The 19651-nt window shown below is 36.5% G+C and overlaps 5 protein-coding genes across 6 annotated transcripts; all 5 read left to right on the plus strand.

Annotated features, from left to right (window-relative positions):
* Window positions 1–622: 622 nt before the first annotated feature.
* On the plus strand, window positions 623–2651 carry LOC113170638 (H-2 class II histocompatibility antigen, A-U alpha chain-like). The gene is made up of 5 exons (XM_026372810.1): window positions 623–690; window positions 1044–1193; window positions 1363–1626; window positions 1706–1987; window positions 2077–2651. The coding sequence occupies exons 2-5, from the start codon at window positions 1136–1138 to the stop codon at window positions 2199–2201; spliced, it is 729 nt and encodes a 242-aa protein (XP_026228595.1). The 5' UTR covers window positions 623–690; window positions 1044–1135; the 3' UTR covers window positions 2202–2651.
* An 854-nt stretch (window positions 2652–3505) lies between these two features.
* LOC113170636 (DLA class II histocompatibility antigen, DR-1 beta chain-like) lies at window positions 3506–6665 on the plus strand. The gene is made up of 5 exons (XM_026372808.1): window positions 3506–3618; window positions 3801–4067; window positions 5156–5437; window positions 5753–5846; window positions 6165–6665. Exons 1-5 carry the CDS (start codon window positions 3558–3560, stop codon window positions 6196–6198), a joined length of 738 nt encoding a protein of 245 aa, XP_026228593.1. The 5' UTR covers window positions 3506–3557; the 3' UTR covers window positions 6199–6665.
* A 1939-nt stretch (window positions 6666–8604) lies between these two features.
* LOC113170635 (H-2 class II histocompatibility antigen, A-U alpha chain-like) lies at window positions 8605–10379 on the plus strand. The gene is made up of 4 exons (XM_026372806.1): window positions 8605–9176; window positions 9366–9626; window positions 9710–9991; window positions 10087–10379. Exons 1-4 carry the CDS (start codon window positions 9083–9085, stop codon window positions 10206–10208), a joined length of 759 nt encoding a protein of 252 aa, XP_026228591.1. The 5' UTR covers window positions 8605–9082; the 3' UTR covers window positions 10209–10379.
* A 3320-nt stretch (window positions 10380–13699) lies between these two features.
* On the plus strand, window positions 13700–15198 carry LOC113170640 (H-2 class II histocompatibility antigen, A-U alpha chain-like). The gene is made up of 4 exons (XM_026372814.1): window positions 13700–13804; window positions 13978–14241; window positions 14336–14617; window positions 14713–15198. Exons 1-4 carry the CDS (start codon window positions 13747–13749, stop codon window positions 14826–14828), a joined length of 720 nt encoding a protein of 239 aa, XP_026228599.1. The 5' UTR covers window positions 13700–13746; the 3' UTR covers window positions 14829–15198.
* A 678-nt stretch (window positions 15199–15876) lies between these two features.
* On the plus strand, window positions 15877–19651 carry LOC113170631 (class II histocompatibility antigen, B-L beta chain-like). 2 transcript variants are annotated; one of them, XM_026372798.1, is made up of 5 exons: window positions 15877–16039; window positions 16223–16489; window positions 17353–17634; window positions 17970–18083; window positions 18443–19649. In XM_026372798.1, the coding sequence occupies exons 1-5, from the start codon at window positions 15979–15981 to the stop codon at window positions 18583–18585; spliced, it is 867 nt and encodes a 288-aa protein (XP_026228583.1). In that variant the 5' UTR covers window positions 15877–15978; the 3' UTR covers window positions 18586–19649. The 2 variants fall into 2 exon arrangements, with proteins under 2 accessions (XP_026228583.1, XP_026228584.1); XM_026372799.1 differs by having other exon boundaries at window positions 15888–16039; window positions 16258–16489; window positions 18443–19651.

A 19651-nucleotide genomic window follows, 5' to 3' on the forward strand; every position in this document is an offset into this window, starting at 1 on the left:
CTCTCTACCACATTTATTAGATTTGAATTACACATTGTCAGAAATGCATATTAGTAATATTTAACTAAAGTGTAATCAGACTTCATCAATCCCTAATGCAAGATTCACAAACTACTCAGATACATGAAGTAAATCACAATCAAATTATTAGACTGAAAATGCATAATTCCGAAAACATACAGTAAAACATTGCTAAACTACTGCATCACTTGCTGCATCATCCAGACATTTGCACTCATCTTTGGAAAATGATGAGACATTTTGCAAAGTACCCCTTACTTTAAAAACTTCAAGTATTCTTTGAGCTAATACTTTTGTACTCTTACTTAAACTATTCTTACACTTTGGTAGTGTCACTTTTACTTATGCTGCTCTCGCTTACCTTACTACTGCTTACTATTACTGTAGTATTACTACAAGAGTATTACTACTTACTATTTACCTGCTGCCTTGAAAATGTGAATTAAATCAAATTAGCTTGAAGTTATGAATATAGATGCTGAACTTGCTCAGCTCATTGTCATTTATAAAAAATGACTTTAGACAAATTACCTGAACTGCTTTTTTACCGGTAACTTGACTGAGTTCCTCATTTCAGATGAGGAACTGTAATCTGCAGCTGTTGATGCCATTTTACATCAAATTTGTGAAGACAACCCAATGAATGACCCCTTTTCCCCTGAGAATTATGTGAGTAGGGACTGACTTGAGTACTAATCTTGATAATGGTTAGAATAATTTTAATAAAAATGAAAAGTAGCTACTTTAACTTAATTGTTACAGAGGATGAATTTAAAACAGAGGATGCTGGTTTCTATATTAGTTTAACTTTCAGATGTTGGTTCAATAAATTCACCATTTGAAGTCAAAAGATGTTCAATTCATGTTTACAGTTCTGAAGTAAAATTTCATTTTGACCTGGCTAAAAATGAATACTTGACATATGAGTGGATATCACATTCATTGTTTCTCTGGGACAATTTCTGCAAAGCAGGTTTGACAACTATTTTAATCTGTTTATCCACCTACGCCATGGTGCTCAGTGGGAGTTTCCTTATTGACTACAGCTATAACGAAAGATAAAACAGATTGCTCCATGAATCTGTGACATTCAGTGATCATCGGCAGCTCAGACATGAAACTCCCTACTGTTATAATCCTGATGTTCAACATCCTCTCTGCCTGCTCACAAAGTAAGAATGAGATTTCAATTCTACATTTTTGTCATTAACTTTATGGAAAATTAAAAATATGAGGTTGATTTTAGTGTTTAATGCATTGTGTATTAAGAATATACAAAATTGAAGTTGCAACAATAAGATCATACACAATTTCTTCTTTATTCATTATGTTGTTTTTCAGTTCCCCATGAGGTTACCTATATCACAGGCTGCTTTGTGAACGGCACAACTGAGATCCAGTTTGAATTTGATGCAGAGGAAATTTTATATGTCGATTTCTCAAAACCAGAGCTTGTATACACTGTGCCTGCGATTATTGATCCTGATCCAAGTCAGCTTCTGGCGGATTTGAGTGTATATGAAAATGCTCTGAAAAATAAGAAACTCTGTTTAGACTTTACAGCACTGGCAAAAGCAGAAGAGAAGAATCCACCAGAGAAAAGAGGTAAATTAACTCCTACTTTAATTCTGTGATGATGTGATTGATGAAATACTGATTTTATATATGTTTTGACCCACTAAAGATCCTCCTGAGAGTATCCTGTACACTGAAGAGGAAGTTCAGCTGGGTGTTGAAAACAAACTCCTCTGCTTTGTGAATCACTTCTACCCACCTTATATCAAAGTCAGCTGGACTAAAAATGGTGGTCCTGTGTCAGAGGGGGTGTCACTCAGTCGATATTTTCCCAATAGTGATGGAACCTTCCACCAGTTCTCAATTCTGATGTTCACACCGAGTGAGGGAGACACTTACAACTGCACTGTGGAGCACTCAGCTCTGGAGTCGCCTCAAACAAGCATCTGGGGTAAATGTTCTATCTTTTTAAAGTGCTCATAAATAAAATTTTTTGTTGTGTTGGATAATAATTTGTATTCTCTTTAACTTCCTCCACAGAACCTGATGTGAGTGACCACAGTCTTGTACCAGATATTTACTGTGGAGTGGGCGTGACTCTGGGCTTGTTAATGTTTACAGCTGCTGTGCTGTTGAGTGTTTTTGATTGTCAAGGGTCAGAATGAACATTAATTTCTATATTGCTCTATTTTAGGTGAAGTAAAGCACTTTTATTGTGTCACACATCATGGACAATAACTTCTCTGGTGCTACATATGGTCAATATTACAAAAATAACCCAGTGTTAAAATTCAATAAATTACAGACAAATTCTGTATGATTCTGGACTGCACAAGTTACTGTGAGTAAACTTTTATTTTGATTTCAAGGAAATGCATTTCTAAAGCCATTTCAGGATAAATTTAAGAAAATGGAAAAAAAAAATTAATAAATATACAGCACAACTGCCAGATAAAATTTAACATTCCAAATAGAAATGTGCACCATGTCTCCATTACATATTTTACTGAGTGTAAATAATATTATTGAACTGATTTGTTTTTATGACATTTTATGAAGAAAATAACATTAGAAACTACAACCACAAGTTTTTACACTGTGTGAATCCAGACAGGAGCCACCTCACTTTCAATATTTGGAAAATTGCTGAAAACAGAACTCCTTTCACATCTTCCTTTGCAATAAAAAAAAAAAAATCTTTCTGCTCCCTCTTGTACTTGCATCTCATGAAACAGAAACACTTTTTTGATAGCACTTTGCTTTGATGTTTTTCTCCTTGCCTTTATTTTCCTCATGTGTAAGTCGCTTTGGATAAAGACGTTTGCCAAATGACTAAATGTAAATGTGACATGTCAAAAACTCATAAAGAAAAAAAGAAATTTTCCAACATTAAGCACACATACATTGTATTGTTTCTCAGTATGTAATAGTATTGTGGGCTGCTTATAAATGTCACCACACAGACAGTTTAAATGTTATAATGAAATTTTATACCCCCCTCTGAAAAAAAGACACTCAGTGTCCACTTTCTTAGGTACATCTGTGCAATCTAATCCAGTCAGCATCTGTGCCAAACATTCTGCTTGTACAAAGCTAACAGAAGTGTGAGGTTATAATTTCTTTTCCTAACCGCCTGTCAAGGGCAGAGTGCTGGAGTCTCTCCCAGCTGTTACTGGGTTAGAGGCAGGGTGAAACCCTGCAGAGGTTGCCAGTCTATTACAGAGTTAAAATTCTATTTTATGTATATTAATGTGTTATTATTGAGGTCACAGTGGGTGGTGGAGTCGAACTCCGGTGCGAACTCCAGTCATTAGACACACGGGACGCTACCTACACACAAAGGATCTGAGAACCTCCCTAACCACAAGCAACGGTCATATGACTGAAAACAGCAACACCAACATGGAAAACACCAGGACTGATATTAGAGCCACACCTACTGTGTGTGTGTGTGACTACGTTGGCTGATGAACGTCCCAGTTCTTCCAGTTTAGTATTAGTTTCTCTTTTTAGTAGACAACATGCCTCGTGTTCACAGCTCCTGTACCCTCCTGCTCATGTTTTTGGTATTTTCAACAGAAGGTAAGTAACATTCAAACAGAAACCATAATAATTTGCATGATTGCTGAAACAGAAAGTTCAAACGATACAACCAAATATGCATATGTTATTGTGATACAAATGAAAAAGAGACAGATGTGTAACGATAAATGGACAAATATGTCTATATTAACAAGTAATATGTGTTGGCATTATATTTTCAGGTGCTCTCTATGGTCATGGTGTGTCTCGTTGCCAGTTCAGTTCCCCTGATGGTCATGATGCCGTGTACCTGGAGCAGTACTACTTTAACAAAGTGATGATAGCGCAGTACAACAGCACTCTGGGGAAAGTCACCGGCTACACAATGAAAGGACATGTAGTAGCAGCTTTACTCAATGGAAATCGAGAATATGTGACTCACGAGAAATGGAAAACCAGAGTTTGCAGAGGAAATGCTCATCGGGTTTATAGCAGCCTTCTGAATCCAGGTAATTATCACAAACTGTGACATAATTAGTTTTGAAGAATTAGATTTCAACATTTTGGGATTTCAGTTTGTTTCTTCCTGAGTTGGTCAGACAGTTATCCTGTTGTCAACACTCTCCAAATGTAACTAAATCCACCTCACAGCTCCTTTAACGCTCACAAAATGAAGACATTACATGTTGTTTGTTTAATCTGTAAAAAAAAAACAACTCACTTTTTGTCAAAAACAAACTTTCATCATTGGAAATTTGAAGAATTTAAAGAGCTAGTGTTTAGTTTGTGATGACAACAGGTGCAAACAAGGTGGAGGAGGTCGTTTTTTAATGATGATTTTGTGCATTTCACTCACGTCCACCATGGTAAGTGATCAGGGTAAATGCAAAAGGAAAATGCATCCAGAGGAACTAAAGCTTTTCGTGGCATAGGTCAATAATTACTTTGATGAGCTATAGCAACAAAATCTCAGTTGTACAAGAAATGTTTAATAGAAAGATCGCTCCTAGAACTCTGGGGAAACCAGCAAGTGCATAAAAGTCACATTTGGTTTCATTTAGGTTGCATTTAGGGTACGCAACAACTTATTAAATTATGTACAAGTCCTCTCTTGCATCTAGTGAATCTAAGGTATGACTCACTTTTATAAGAGCTGCGGTTGAAACCTTATAAGAACAGTCTCCTTCCTGTGTGTTGATGTCTTTCTCAACAACTCGATATTTGTTTTGTGGAGTAGCCTTCTGAACATCCTATGGCCCAAATGTGTGTTTGCTAGAGTGAAAAATAATGGCGGTGAGTGTTCCACAGTGTGCAGTATTTTGCTCTTTCAAAGATGCAGTCTGCATTGCGTACCAATAATAGATCAGCTGTTTTTAAAGGACTCGATTAGGTTTGTACTTAATTAAGTGCACTCAAGTCTTAAATCAGGGCCATGGAGTTCACAGGTTAATAGTGATCAGTGTGACAAATTACTGCATTTTCCCAAAATACTGAACTCCACATTTACAGTAATTAATATCATTAGATGTTTCATAACTTCAAGTAAAGTTGTACACATATAATGTGTAGCTTTTGTATGTTTTGTATTTTCTTCTAGTTGAGCCCTACATCAGGCTAAAGTCCGGTAAAGCAACGAGCAGCAAACATCCAGACATGCTCACATGCAGTGTGTACAACTTTTATCCCAAACAAATCAGAGTGACTTGGCTGAGAGATGGAAAAGAGGCAACATCTGATGTGACATCTACAGATGAACTGTCCAATGGGAACTGGCTCTACCAGATCCACTCTTATCTGGAGTACACACCCACACCTGGAGAAAAGGTCACCTGTATGGTGGAGCACGCCAGCTTTAAGAAACCCATGCTTAAAGACTGGGGTAAGAGAGAGTACACCTGGACAGGGGAAGTAAAATAACCAATCTTTAAACACTGAGGTTTTATCAGTGTAGAAACTTAACTTAGTATTTTCCTTAACTATAGTTGTGAGATACTCCTGATTCGTCTGAGGAGTATCGTTTATCCATATGTAGCTGGAGTTAAAACAGATCTTTCGCAAACACTGCTTCCATGTGCATTTCTGTGTTGCATAGAGGCAGAAGCTTGTCCAGCTTGGAAATAAAAGAAAAGCAGAGCAGTGTAATACTGTGTTTACAGGTGCACAAACACCTTGTTTGTGATCACTGTATTTTCAGATCCTGAGCCTGACCTAAGGATCATTAAGATCGCTGGTGGGACAGTAGGAGTAGTGCTGGTTGTTTTGTCAGTTGCCTGGCTGATTTACAAGAGGTGAGAACATATTATCATTAAAGTTGTTCTTTTAGTGATAGTAAAGTGACTAAAGCTTCCCTAGTTAACGGTTGTTAAGTTTGTTTAAATACTTTTTCACAATCAGAATAATCAATTTCTGAGCCTTGAATCAACTCACGAGGGCCTAGTGGATCAAGCACATAGAATTTGTAGTTTTACATCATTGTGAGAAGAATAAATTTTACCCTCATAAAAAGGTAAAATTAAAACCAACACACTCTTACGTTAACTACAGCAGTAATGAATGTTTCTATTGCTGCCCCACTAGCCTAGATCTGTCTCTGTGTCTTCTTCCAGTCACTTACCTGCGCAGTCTTCGTTCCAGTCCTGATTCCTCAACCAGTCCTCAGACCCCAGTGGTGTACCAGGAGTCTTCTGCTCTTCTCTCAGGGTTGAGGGCCTTGAACCAAACTGAAGTGAGATCCACAGGAAGTTGAGAAGTGTGCAACAATTAGGTGTATTCCTGGGCTTTTATACTGTTTCATCCACCTCTCTACTCTGCCATTTTGGGTACAGTGCTTTTAAATGTACAATGCCAATTATTCATAGACAAATGTCATTTGATCATTTCAGCACGCTAAAAACTCACACTGTGTTTAAGAGTCAGACTTTACTACAACCTTGAACTTCTTCAGACTATTCTTCTCTCCAGCAGTTTTGTTTTAGCAACAACTGAATTTATTTCTCTGCTCTCTGTTCACCCTTTAAGACATTTTCTTCACAGTTCTACACACACGGATGACATTTTACTACATGTTTTGCATTTGTATTTATGATTTCTTAACATAAAACAGCAAAATCAATCTCTTTACTTACTATTAGTTACTGATCAACTTCACATCATAAAACACAGAAATCAGTTTTGTGTCTGTGAACAACAATGTGTGGGTTCACAGTTGGTTAATATGACTCATTGTATGCCTTTTAAGCAGCCAGAATAAAATACTTCCCCACGAACATGTGCTAACTTGTTTATCTTGCAATTCAGTGAAGTGAAAATAAGCCATAGATAGTTTTTCAGCTAATGATTGTTCTGCTCTTTTTCAACTTTGGTTCAGCTGCTGACAACTCATGTACAATATCCACTTGTGATGCAGGGTAATGAGTCGATTTTGCTTTATTGTAAATTTCCAAAGGTCAAAAGGTTTGACAATCATCAATAAGTATAGAGTTATTTTTCAAAGTCAAAAAGCTGTACTGATTTACATAAACTTCTTACTAGCTTTTATTGAGTTAATTGCAGGGTGAAAATGTGAAGCAAGTGAAGCTAACTCAAACAATTCCAGTGAGTAGAGCAGCAACAAAGAAAGCTATGACATTACTACACCAGTGGGAGGCAGCAGGGGATAAACTGTTCTTAGTCTTTTCAGGAAAGACAAGTTCTAACAGGGTCCAAGCACCTCACCAGCCCAACACAGTTGAAAAGTCAAGACCACGGTCCTTTTCATTTCCAGCTGCTCTTGAAGAGGGGGTGGGAGGGGGGGGGAGTCCACTGCTGCCATTAAAATATATATTCCATCACTCAACAGTGAGGTAGCCTGCATAATTTACATTTTGTGATGTTAATCTTCATTGATTTCATCTTATTTTGATCAGTTTGTTTTTATGTGGATGTGAAACACATTGTTTTGCCATTGTGTATGAAAAATGTTATATACTCTAAATAAAACTTAACACTGTTACAAAGCTTGAAGCGGAAACCATTATTTCTTTAGGCTGCTTTTTGTTTTCTGTGACTTTTAATATATGATGTTTTTGTTTTGTTTGGTGTGTCAATGGCCTGCGTACTGTGAAAATGTCAATTTATATATGTTCAAGAGCAGATAAATAAACTTTTAAATAAAACCAGTTAAAAGAAAACTGTTCCATTGTTTTTGTTTTTTTTTATCAGTGCAGCCAAATTAATGGCTTCACTTCTCAGATTTTAAATTACACTGTTTTCAGCAAAATTATTGTTTGATGATGATGTTTTGACTTGTTCTTGTATTTTATTATACTTTGGACTTTATTTAAACTTATTTATGAAGCACACATGTAAGAATCCTGAACTGGACTTGCACATTCATGTTATCAACACCAAATTTAATATTCGCCATGTGGTCCTGTATCTAGACTCTGAACACCTAAAAACGAAGCCTGTGATTAAACATATCCTTGTTCAAATTGTTTATTAGGCTAGGATTAGTTTTTCACACATCTTGAAGTTTTGAGCTCAGAGAAACATTCCTGGTAGTGTGTGGAGTTAAACATTTATTGAAGCAGTGTACAGCCTGTTAGTGTCATGTTCAGATGAGAAATTCTTTTTGGTTAGGGTCTACAGCTATGATGAGCTTAATAGTTAGAATTTCTAGAGGGTAGTTTCAAAAGTGGGGGAATTGCTTTTAAAAGTCTCTAATCTGGAAAAATTGAGGTGAGATTTTGGCATTTTGGTGCTTCAGTCCAGATTCTTTTTTTATACTGTTTTAATTTACATGTATATGTTTTAAAAAGATAAAATGCTATTAAACAAGTCAATAAATAATGTTAGTTAAAATGGAGTGTAAAATGTAAAACTAGTATTAGTTACAGAAAAAACTAATAATATTAATAACTGATGTATTCAGTTAGATGTTTTGAATTATTTGAGCATTTTGTTCGCTTCAGTCGACTGTGCAATGAACAAAACTTCAAGTGGTCTCCATAATCAGAGGAGTGTTGGGTCAGTTTCAGTGCACAGTATAAGCTCAATGTCATTCTTCTTGACTTTTATTAATGTCTTCTCACGCTATGTTGACATAAACTGCTGATGGAAACTCTTGTGATGGAAAAGTAAAAAACGAAACTATTCAACAACACAGCCAAAGGTGATTTGTATTCTGCAGTAAACGTCATCATCAATTGTTAATATTTTCCACCTCTCTTAAAACTTCCTCATGCTGTACATTTGTTTTCAAGTTTAAATGTTTTATTTAGATTAGGGAAGGAACGCAGAACAGGTTAGACAGCTGTTTTTACTAGTTTTAACTTTTACTAAACAAGAAGCTCGGGTTAAACTCTCTACTGACTAAATCATTTATTTTAGATTTGTATCCATTTATTTAATATAATCTATTGATTAAGACCAAGAATCTACTCGGATGTGTCTGTTTGCTTCTTTTTCTTTGCTGAGGTTTGCACCTGATTGGATCAGGTGATACAGTGCGAGTTTCCTCATTTGTAACATACATACTGTACAGATGCTCCATGACTCTACAACGTTTGGCAGCTCAGACATGAAGCGCTGTACGATAATAATCCTGATGTTCAACACCTTCTGTGCCTACTCGCAAAGTAAGTAAAAGATATAAATTTAATTCTTTTCATATTAACAGTAACATCATAGTAAAATAACTATATCGTGGGGACTTCATTGTTTCTGTAAAGAAGACATTTTAATAGTGGTAAGTTTTGGCAGTAATAGCTTCACATACACACACAAGTGCAATAATTTTCTTTTTTGTCTATTGCATTGTTTTTCAGTTCCCCATGAACTTGTTTACTTTGTGGGCTGCTTTGTGAATGGCACAACTCAGGTACATTTTGAGTTTGACACTGAGGAAATTTATTTTGTTGATTTCCAAAAAGAAGAGCTTATATACACTGTGCCTGTTTTTATTGATCCTGATCCAAATCAAATTTGGCCAAGTTTGAAACTAGAGGATGATTTTGACAATAAGGATTACTGCTTAATCTTAACTACACTTGAATCAGCTGAAGAGAAAAATCCACCAGAAAAAAGAGGTAAATTCACAACATTAATATTTGTAGTAATGTATTAAATAAAAATACTGATGTCTGTTTTTTTTTTTTCTTTTACCCTACAGACTCTCCTGATACCATCCTCTTTCCCTCTGAAGAAGTTCAGCTAGGGGTCAAAAACAAACTCATCTGCTTTGTGAATTACTTCTACCCACCTTCTATAAAAGTGAGCTGGACTAAAAATGGTGGTCCTGTGTCAGAGGGGGTGTCACTCAGTCGATATTTTCCCAATAATGATGGAACCTTCCACCAGTTCTCAACTCTGACGTTCACACCGAGTGAGGGAGACGTTTACAGCTGCACTGTGGAGCACTCAGCTCTGGAGATGCCTACAACAAGCATCTGGGGTAAATGTTTTATCTTATGAAGGTGCTTAAAAATAAAAATGAAATGTTGTGTTGTGTTGGATAATAGTTTCTATTCTCTTTAACTTCCTCCACAGAACCTGATGTGAGTGACCACAGTCTTGGACCAGATATTTTCTGTGGAGTGGGCCTGACTCTGGGCTTGTTAATGTTCACAGCTGGAGTGTTTTTGATTGTCAAGGGTCAGAATGAACATTAATTTCTATATTGCTTCTATTTTAGGTGAAGTAAAGCACTGTAACCATTAAAACACTGTGTTATTTGTTTGAATGTACAATTCATCACCTTCTCAATCTTTATTTTACATTACATTACAGTCATTTAGCAGACGCTTTTATCCAAAGCGACTTACAAGTCATTACAAGTTACAATGGTAGGCAGGGCAGCGTGAGGAGGTCTTGCCTAAGGACCCCTACTGGAGGTAGCCATAGGTGGGATTTGAACCCCAGTCTCCCACATGGGAGGCGGTGATGTTACCACTGTTTGTTAGATTCCAAAGGTCTGGTTATGAATTTAAATGAAGTAGTAATTAGGTATTTGTTGCATGCTGTTTCATTGTTTATCCAGTAAACTCATGCTGTGCTCAGGATGACTACATTAAAGCAATATTACTACATTTTTATTTTCAGTAATATATTTTAAACTTTGGTTTAAATAACTTGGTGTTTCTATTATCTGCAGAACATAAAGAGGAACTACTGTATAATCACTCAACATGTCACACTTTTTTTTTTTTTTTTGGTAATAATTGTAAATAAACCAATCAATATTTTTTATTGTGGAGTCAACAGTTATTACTCATATAGTGAAACATTTGTAACTAACCAATTATAATGACTTTGGGACAATGACACATGACAAATTAGTCGACTAGTCAGTTCATTAATTGATATATAATGGGACAATAACAAGAGAAGCTAAATTAATAATAGTAATGTATTATTAATTTCATGATTAATGTATTATTAATTTAACCTTTGAATTTCATGCACAATGTTTTCATAAAATCTGATCTGATCTTCATCAAGTCAATAGTAATAACAAATATAAAAAAAATTATAACAATAATACTAATAATAACAAGTCTATTGAGAACAACCATAAAAACCTCATAGTGCTAGAAAAGAATCTTTATGACCCCTTGGAATAATAACCTCAAAAAAGCTGTTAGCATACCTGGAAGAAACTTATTTTAAGGTTGTGGACTAGAGCACCTTTGACTGACGAAACCACTCAAACTTTTTGAGTTTGCTCTGCACAAGAACAATATTCTTATGTGAGCTATACCATGCTAAAAGGAGATTTCAGAGGATCTACAATCAAGACAAAAATCCGAAAAAGTGATTTCAGAAACTTTAGAAACTCACCAGTTAGTTGGTAAACAATCTACAAATGGAGACACTATGAGACTGTAGCTACTCTACCAAGAAACGACCACAAGAGCAACAAACACACATTAATGAGGTAAAGAAACAACCCAGAGAGACAGACAAAGATTTGAAGTCACCATTGAAACTGGCTAACACCTGTGTTCATCAGTCTACAGTAGGTAAAACATTAAACAAGCATATGCAAGTATATGACAGGACACGACGAAGAGCACGTTGACACTCCACAGCAGTATTGGCAAAATGTTTTGTGGACCTGATGAAATTATATTGAACTATTTGGAAATAACACACAGCACAACATCTGGAGTAAAAATGTTGCTGCATATCATCATGAAAATATCATCCCAACTGTAAAGTATGATGGAGGAAATCATGATCATGATTTGGGGCTGATTTGCTGCATGAGGGCCTGACTAGCAGTGATTGGGGGAAAGATGAATTCCCAAGTGTATCAAAACATGCTTCAGGATAATGTGAGAATATCTGTACATCAGCTGAAACTCTGTAGAAGTTGGGTGATGCTACAGGACAAAGACCCAAAACAAACAACAGAATGGGTCAGAAAAACAAAATCTGCCTTTTGCAGTGGCCAAGTCAGAGCCCAGACCTCAACCCAATAGAGATGCTATGGAAGGACTTGAAGAGAGTCACACATGAGATGTCCAAAAAATAAGACAGAGCTAAAACAGTTCTACAGGAAGAATGGGCTAAAATTCCTCCTGAACAATGTGCATCTGATCCACATCTGGTTGAGTTTATTGCTGCCGAGGGGGGTGTCAACCAGTTATTAATTCCAAGGGTTCACATACTTCTTCCACTAGTTGAGCTGGTTGGAAGTTTCACCACATGTGTCTTTCTCTTAATTTGGGGTCAAAAGTATGGCCCAGAAGTGACAAATGTAATCCAAAATATAACATGATAGGCCACATCAGTAAATAATATTATTAGCTAAATAATTAGCCCAAATGGAGTATGAAATGCTCTACAGCTTTCCACTTACTGAAAACAAAGCCGAATGCAGAAAGAGCCGTGGACGAGCAGCAGCTAAAGGCAGCTCCAGTAAAGCCTCAGCAAAGCATCTCAAGGGTAGAAACTATGGTCATGTACAGGGGTTCCAGGCTTCAAGCTGTTTTGACTGCAAATTACTTTTGCAAAATATTGGTAATTCGTATGCTTGTAATTATGTTTTATTCCATTATTTATGACCCCCCCCCCCCCCCCCCCCCCAAATGAATGTGTGTATGAAATGGCTGTTATTCCTGAATGCCACTGTTTTGTCAGGGTGCACAAAGAACAAATGCTAAAAAAGAAAAACAACACCAACAACAACTTATCATTGCTCCATTATTTATGGACCTAACCAGGGATGACTGGCATAAGTTACCATTAGAGAATTGCCACATGTCACTGCAAGAGAAATTATATGCCATCACCCACCTTTCAATTTTGTCTTTGCAGGTTTGAAGAAACAGAAACTGATTCAGTCCAGAAGTTACATGCAAGAGAGAGAGAGAGATTCCTCATATTGTGCACTGGTATGTAAAAATATTTATTTGTTTGTGTCAAAAACAATTAATTAAATACATTCAATTAATACTGTACTTTGCTACATTAAGGCAATTGGTCTTTGCAAATGATGAGCCATTTTGAAGAGTACCTTTACTTTAGGCACTTCAAATTTTCTTTAAGCTAATACTTTTGTACTCTTATTCTTACACTTTAGTATTGCCACTTTTACTTATGTAAGTATATCAAATGAGTAATACTGTAAGTTCTCCTGCTGCCTTGAAAATGTGAATTAAGTCAAATTAGGTGAGGTATGAATATAGATGCAGAACAGTCAGCTTATCATTATTTATAAAAATGACTTCAATTAACTGAACTGCACATTTACAGTTGACTTGGCTGAGTTCCTCATTTGGGATGAGGAAATGTAATCTGCAGCTGTTGATGCCATTTTACATCAAATGTGGTACGAATACAACCCAGTAATTTACATACTAATAGTTAGAATGATTTTAATAAAAATAAAAACGTAGCAACGTTGACTTAATAGTCAAACAAAGGATGCAGATTTTGTTTCTTAATGAGTTTAACTTTCAGATGTTGGTTCATTAAATTTATAGTTTGAAGTGAAAAGATTTCAATTCATGTTTACAGTTCTGAAGTAAACTCATTGTTTCTCTGGGACATTATACAATTTCTGCAAAGCAGGTTTGACAACTATTTAATCTGTTTAGCTACCTACACCATGGTGCTCAGTGGGAGTTTCCTTATTGACTACAGCTATAACGAAAGATAAAACAGATTGCTTCATGACATTCAGTGATCATCGGCAGCTCAGACATGAAACTCCCTACTGTTATAATCCTGATGTTCAACATCCTCTCTGCCTTCTCACAAAGTAAGAATGAGATTTAAATTCTACATGTTCTTCATTAATTTTATGGAAACATAAAAATTATAAGTTGATTTTAGTGTTTAATGCATTGTGTATAGCAAAGATGAAGCTGTAACTTTCTGCAACAATAAGCTCAAACATAATTTATGTTTTTTATTCATTATGTTGTTTTTCAGTTCCCCATGAGATTACCTATATCACAGGCTGCTTTGTGAATGGCACAACTGAGATCCAGTTTGAATTTGATGCAGAGGAGATTTTATATGTCGATTTCTCAAAACAGGAGCTTATATACACTGTGCCTGCATTTCTTGATCCTGATCCAAGTCAGATTTTGATAGGTTTGAGTGTACTTAAAGATGCTCGGGACAATAAGGAACTCTGTTCAGATTTAACAGTAATGGCAGCAGCGGAAGAGAGAAATCCACCAGAAGAAAAAGGTAAATTAACTCTTACTTTAATGTCTGAGATTATGTGATTGATGAAATACTGATTTTACTGATTAGATTTCATTTATGTTTTGACCCATTAAAGATGCTCCTGACAGTAACCTGTACCCTGCAGAAGACGTTCAGCTGGGTGTTGAAAACAAACTCATCTGCTTTGTGAATCACTTCTACCCACCTTCTATCCAAGTCAGCTGGACTAAAAATGGTGGTCCTGTGTCAGAGGGGGTGTCGCTCAGTCGATATTTTCCCAATAATGATGGAACCTTCCACCAGTTCTCAACTCTGACGTTCACACCGAGTGAGGGAGACGTTTACAGCTGCACTGTGGAGCACTCAGCTCTGGAGACGCCTCAAACAAGCATCTGGGGTAAATGTTTTATCTTATGAAGGTCCTTATAAATAAAAATGAAATCTTTTGTTGTGTTGGATAATAATTCATATTCTCTTTAACTTCCTCCACAGAACCTGATGTGAGGGACCACAGTCTTGGACCAGATATTTTCTGTGGAGTGGGCCTGACTCTGGGCTTGTTAGGAGCTGGAGTGTTTTTTTATTGTGTATCACATCATGGACAATAATGTGTCTGGTGCTATATATGGGCAATATTACAATAACAATCCAGTGTTATAATTCAATAAATAACAGCCAAATTCTGCATGATGTAAACTTCTATGTAAACTTTTATTTTGATTTCAAGGAAATGCATTCCTAAAGGCAATTCAGGATAAATTTAAGGAAAGGGAAGAAATTAAACATTTTAATAAATATACAGCACAACTGCCAGATAAAAATTAACCAGTCCAAATAGAAATATGCACCATATCTTCATTACATATTGTACTGAGTTTTAATAATTGTATTTGCTTTTAACAGGTAAAACATGCAATTTTATATAGAAAATAACATTAGAAACTACAACTAAAAGTAAATAAAAGTCTTGACCTATTTTTACATTGTGTAAATCCAAATACTTAAAAATACTAGGAAACAGGGGAAAAAAAGTAAAAGTAAGCTGTTTTCAGTTTCTGCACATAAAATGTCACAAACGTATAAACTGAAAAAATAAATACATTTCATTGAACACACATACATTGTATTGTTTTTCAGTATGTAATATTATTGTGGGCTGCTTATAAATGTCACCACACAGACAGTTTAAATGTTACAATGAAATGTTATAACCACCTCCTACCACTTTATTAGGTTCATCTGTCCAATCTAATCCCGTTCATTAGCCATCTGTGCCAAACATCTTACTTGTACAAGGTTATGTTGTCTCAGTTTTTTGATGAAGCTAGCAGAAGTGTGAGTTTATAATTTCTTTTCCTAACCGCTTGTCAAGGGTCGAGTGCTGGAGTCTCTCTCAGCTGTTACTGGGTTAGAGGCAGGGTGCACCCTGAACAGGTGGCTAGTCTATCACAGAGTTATAATTCTACTTTATGTATATTAATGTCTTATTATTGAGGTCACAGTGGGTGGTGGAGTCGAACTTGGGTGCATGAGCATTAGAAACGGGACTTTTAATTGTGAATGGACGCTACCTAAAAACAAAGCAACTGAGAACCTCCCTAACATCATATGACTGAAAACAGCAACACCGACATTGAAAACACCAGGACTGACACAGAGCCACACCTGCTGTGTGTGTAACTACATTGGCTGATCAACGTCCCCGTTCTTCCAGTTTAGTATCAACTTTTCATTCAGTTTCTCTTTTTACTAGACAACATGCCTCGTGTTCACAGCTCCTGTACCCTCCTGCTCATGTTTTTGGTATTTTCAACAGAAGGTAAGTAACATTAAAATGGAAACCATAATTATTTGCACGATTGATAAAATTGAAAGTTCAAACAATAAACACAATATGCATATGTTATTGTGACAGAAATAAAAATAGACAGATGCATAATATTAAATGAAGAAGAAATATATCTATATTAACAACTAATATGTGTTGGCATTATATTTTCAGGTGCTCTCTATGGTCATTTTTTGTGTCGTTGCCAGTTCAGTTCCCCTGATGGTCATGATGCTGTGTACCTGGAGCAGTTCTACTTTAACAAAGTGATGTTAATGCAGTACAACAGCACTCTGGGGAAAGTCACCGGCTACACAAAGATAGGAGAGAAAGGGGCAGCTATCCTCAACAAGTATCAAGAATTTATGACTCACGAGGAATGGAAAACCAGACTTTGCAGAAAAAATTCTCAACTGGCTTTTAATGGCCTTCTGAACCCAGGTGATTATGACAAACTGTGACAGGATTAGCTTTGATATAAGACTTCAAAAGTTTGGGAATTCAGTTTAGTTTGTTTACTTCTGAATTTGTTTACTTTCATCATTGGAAATTTGAAGAATTTATAGAGCTAGTGTTTCATTTGTGATGGCAACAGATGCAAACAAGGTGGAGGAAGTCGTTTTTGATGATGATTTTGTGTGTTTCATTCGCGTCCATGAAGATTTTGGAGAGTGACCAGAGTAAATGTAAAAAGAAAATGTATCCAGAGGAACTGAAGCTTTTAGTGGCAGAGGCTCACAATCACTTTGATGAGCTACAGCAACAAAATGTACAAGAAAGATTCAATGGAAAGATCGCTCCTATAACTCTCGGTATACCAGCAACTACATAAAAGTCACATTTGGTTTCATTTAGTGCGTCCTGGGTGCGCAACAACATGGCATATTATATACAGGTCCTCTCTTGCATTTAAATTAAATGATGGTTTGAGTCACACACACCTTCCTGTGTGTGTGACTGTTGGTGTCTTTCTCTATAACTAGGCATCCGTTTTGTGGAGTAGCCTATTGCACATATGTCCCAATATGTGTTTGTTAGAGTGAAGAATAATAGCGGTGAGAGATCCACAGTGTGCAGTATTTGGCTCATTCAAAGATGCAATCTGCATTTAGCATAGATCAGCTGTTAAAGGACACTCAAGTCTTAAATCACGGCCATGGCTAACAGTATGAAATTTCAGTGTGTATTTTCCCAAAATACTGAAATCTACAATTACTATATTTAATATCTCTAGATGTATCATAACTGCAAGTAAAGTTGTACACATATAATGTGTAGCTTTTGTGTTTTGTATTTTCTTGTAGTTGAACCTGACATCAGGCTAAAGTCAGGTAAAGCAGCGAGCAGCAAACATCCAGACATGCTTATCTGCAGTGCATATGACTTTTATCCCAAACAAATCAGAGTGACTTGGCTGAGAGATGGAAAAGAGACAACATCTGATGTGACATCTACAGATGAACTGTCTAATGGGAACTGGCTCTACCAGATCCACTCTTATCTGGAGTACACACCCACACCTGGAGAAAAGGTCACCTGTATGGTGGAGCACGCCAGCTTTAAGAAACCCATGCTATATGACTGGGGTAAGAGAGAGTACACCTGGACAGGGGAAGTAAAATAACCAATCTTTAAACACTGAGGTTTTATCAGTGTAGAAAGTTTTAAGGTTCAGAAGCACTCTACTCCTCCTAGTCCTTCAGGTGCTCTTTAGTGGCAACTGGATCTGCTTAGTGATGGTTTCTTCTCTGTACATTTTACAAAGGAATATCGTTTATCCATATGTAGCTGGAGTAATTTCAAACCTATGCATGCACTGAGACAAAAGCTTGTCCAGCTTGGAAATAAAACTAAATCAGAGCAGTGTAATACCGTGTGTACAGGTGCACAAACACCTTGTTTGTGATCACTGTATTTTCAGATCCTGTACCTGACCCAGGGACTATTAATAAGAACGCTGTTGGGACAGCAGGACTAGTGCTGGGTGTGTTTTTATTAGTTGCTGGGCTGATTTACTACAAGAGGACATCATGTGGTGAGAACACATTATCATTAAAGTTGTTCTTTTAGTTTAGTGACAGTAATTCTTGACTAAACCTTCACTAGTTAACAGTTGTTAAGATTGTTTGAATATTATTTTACAATCAGGATGATCAATTTCTGAGCCTCGAATCAACTCACGAGGGCCTAGTGGATCAAGCACATAGAATTTCTAGTTTTACATCATTGTGAGAAGAATACATTTAACTTTAAAGACCTTTATAAAAAGGTAAAATTAAAACCAACACACTCTTACGTTAACTACAGCAGTAAACACAGGAGCTACAGTAACATTACAGGAATGTTTCTATTGCTGCCCCACTAGCCTACATGTGTCTCTGTGTCTTCTTCCAGTCACTTACCTGTGCAGCCTTCGTTCCAGTCCTGATTCCTCAACCAGACCTGAGACCAGACCAGTGGTGTACCAGGAGTCTTCTGCTCTTCTCCCGGTGTTGTTGGTCTTGAACCAAACTGAAGTGAGTTCCACAGGAAGTTGAGAAGTGTGCAACAATTAGGCCTATTCCACGGCTTTTATACTGTTTCATCCACCTCTCTACTCTGCCATTTTGGGTACAATGCTTTTAAATGTACAATGCTAATTATTAATAGACAAATGCCATTTGATCATTTTAGGACATTAACAGACAGTATGCTAAAAAACTCACACTGTGTTTAAGAGTCAGACTTTACTACAACCTTGAACTTCTTCAGACTATTCTTCTTTTGTTTTAGCAACAGCTGAATTAGTTTCTCTGCTCTCTGTTCACCCTTTAAGACAATTTCTTCAAAGTTTGCATTTGTATTTATGATTTCTTAACATAAAACAGCAAAATCAATCTCTCTCTACCATTAGTTAATAATTTACTGATCAACTTCACATCATAAAACACAGAAATCAGTTTTGTGTCTGTTGTTGGTTAATATGATTCATGGTATGCCTTCGAAGCAGCCGGAATAAAATACTTCCCCACAAACAACTTGTTTATCTTACAATTCAGTGAAGTGAAAATAAGCCATAAATAGTTTTTCAGCTAATGATTGTTCTGCTCTTTTTCATATTTTTTCTGTAATTCATTTATTTATTGTAAAAGTGGAAACCTGACTGGCTGCCACCAGTTTTTATACTGCATCCAGACCAGGTGAGCTGACTTTTAACGATGACCCAACTTTGCACACCAGGCTGCTGTCAAGACAGAGGCCTAAGTATTATATTGAGGAAAACAATTGCAGACTGCGAAGTTTCCACTGATGTTGTAGTTGGAGGTGTTTCAAACAAGCCTGAGCATCGATTGTGTCCCTGAGATTTGACAATATATAATTCTGAGCGCAAACTTGAAAGGATGATTTAATTTTCTACAAAACTGGAAAATGTAAAAAAAAAGGAATGGACTAAAATACTGAGAGCACAGATTTTTCTTAACCGCTTGTCCCCTGGAGTTCTGGAGCCTATCCCAACTGTCATCGGGCAGGAGGTGGGGTACAGCATAGACAGGTCACAGTCTGTCGCAGGGCAGACATACAGAGACAGACAACCTTCCATACTCACATTCACACCTATGGGTA

The sequence above is a fragment of the Anabas testudineus genome, chromosome 16 (assembly GCF_900324465.2).
Source record: "Anabas testudineus chromosome 16, fAnaTes1.2, whole genome shotgun sequence".
Taxonomy (NCBI): Eukaryota; Metazoa; Chordata; class Actinopteri; order Anabantiformes; family Anabantidae; genus Anabas; species Anabas testudineus.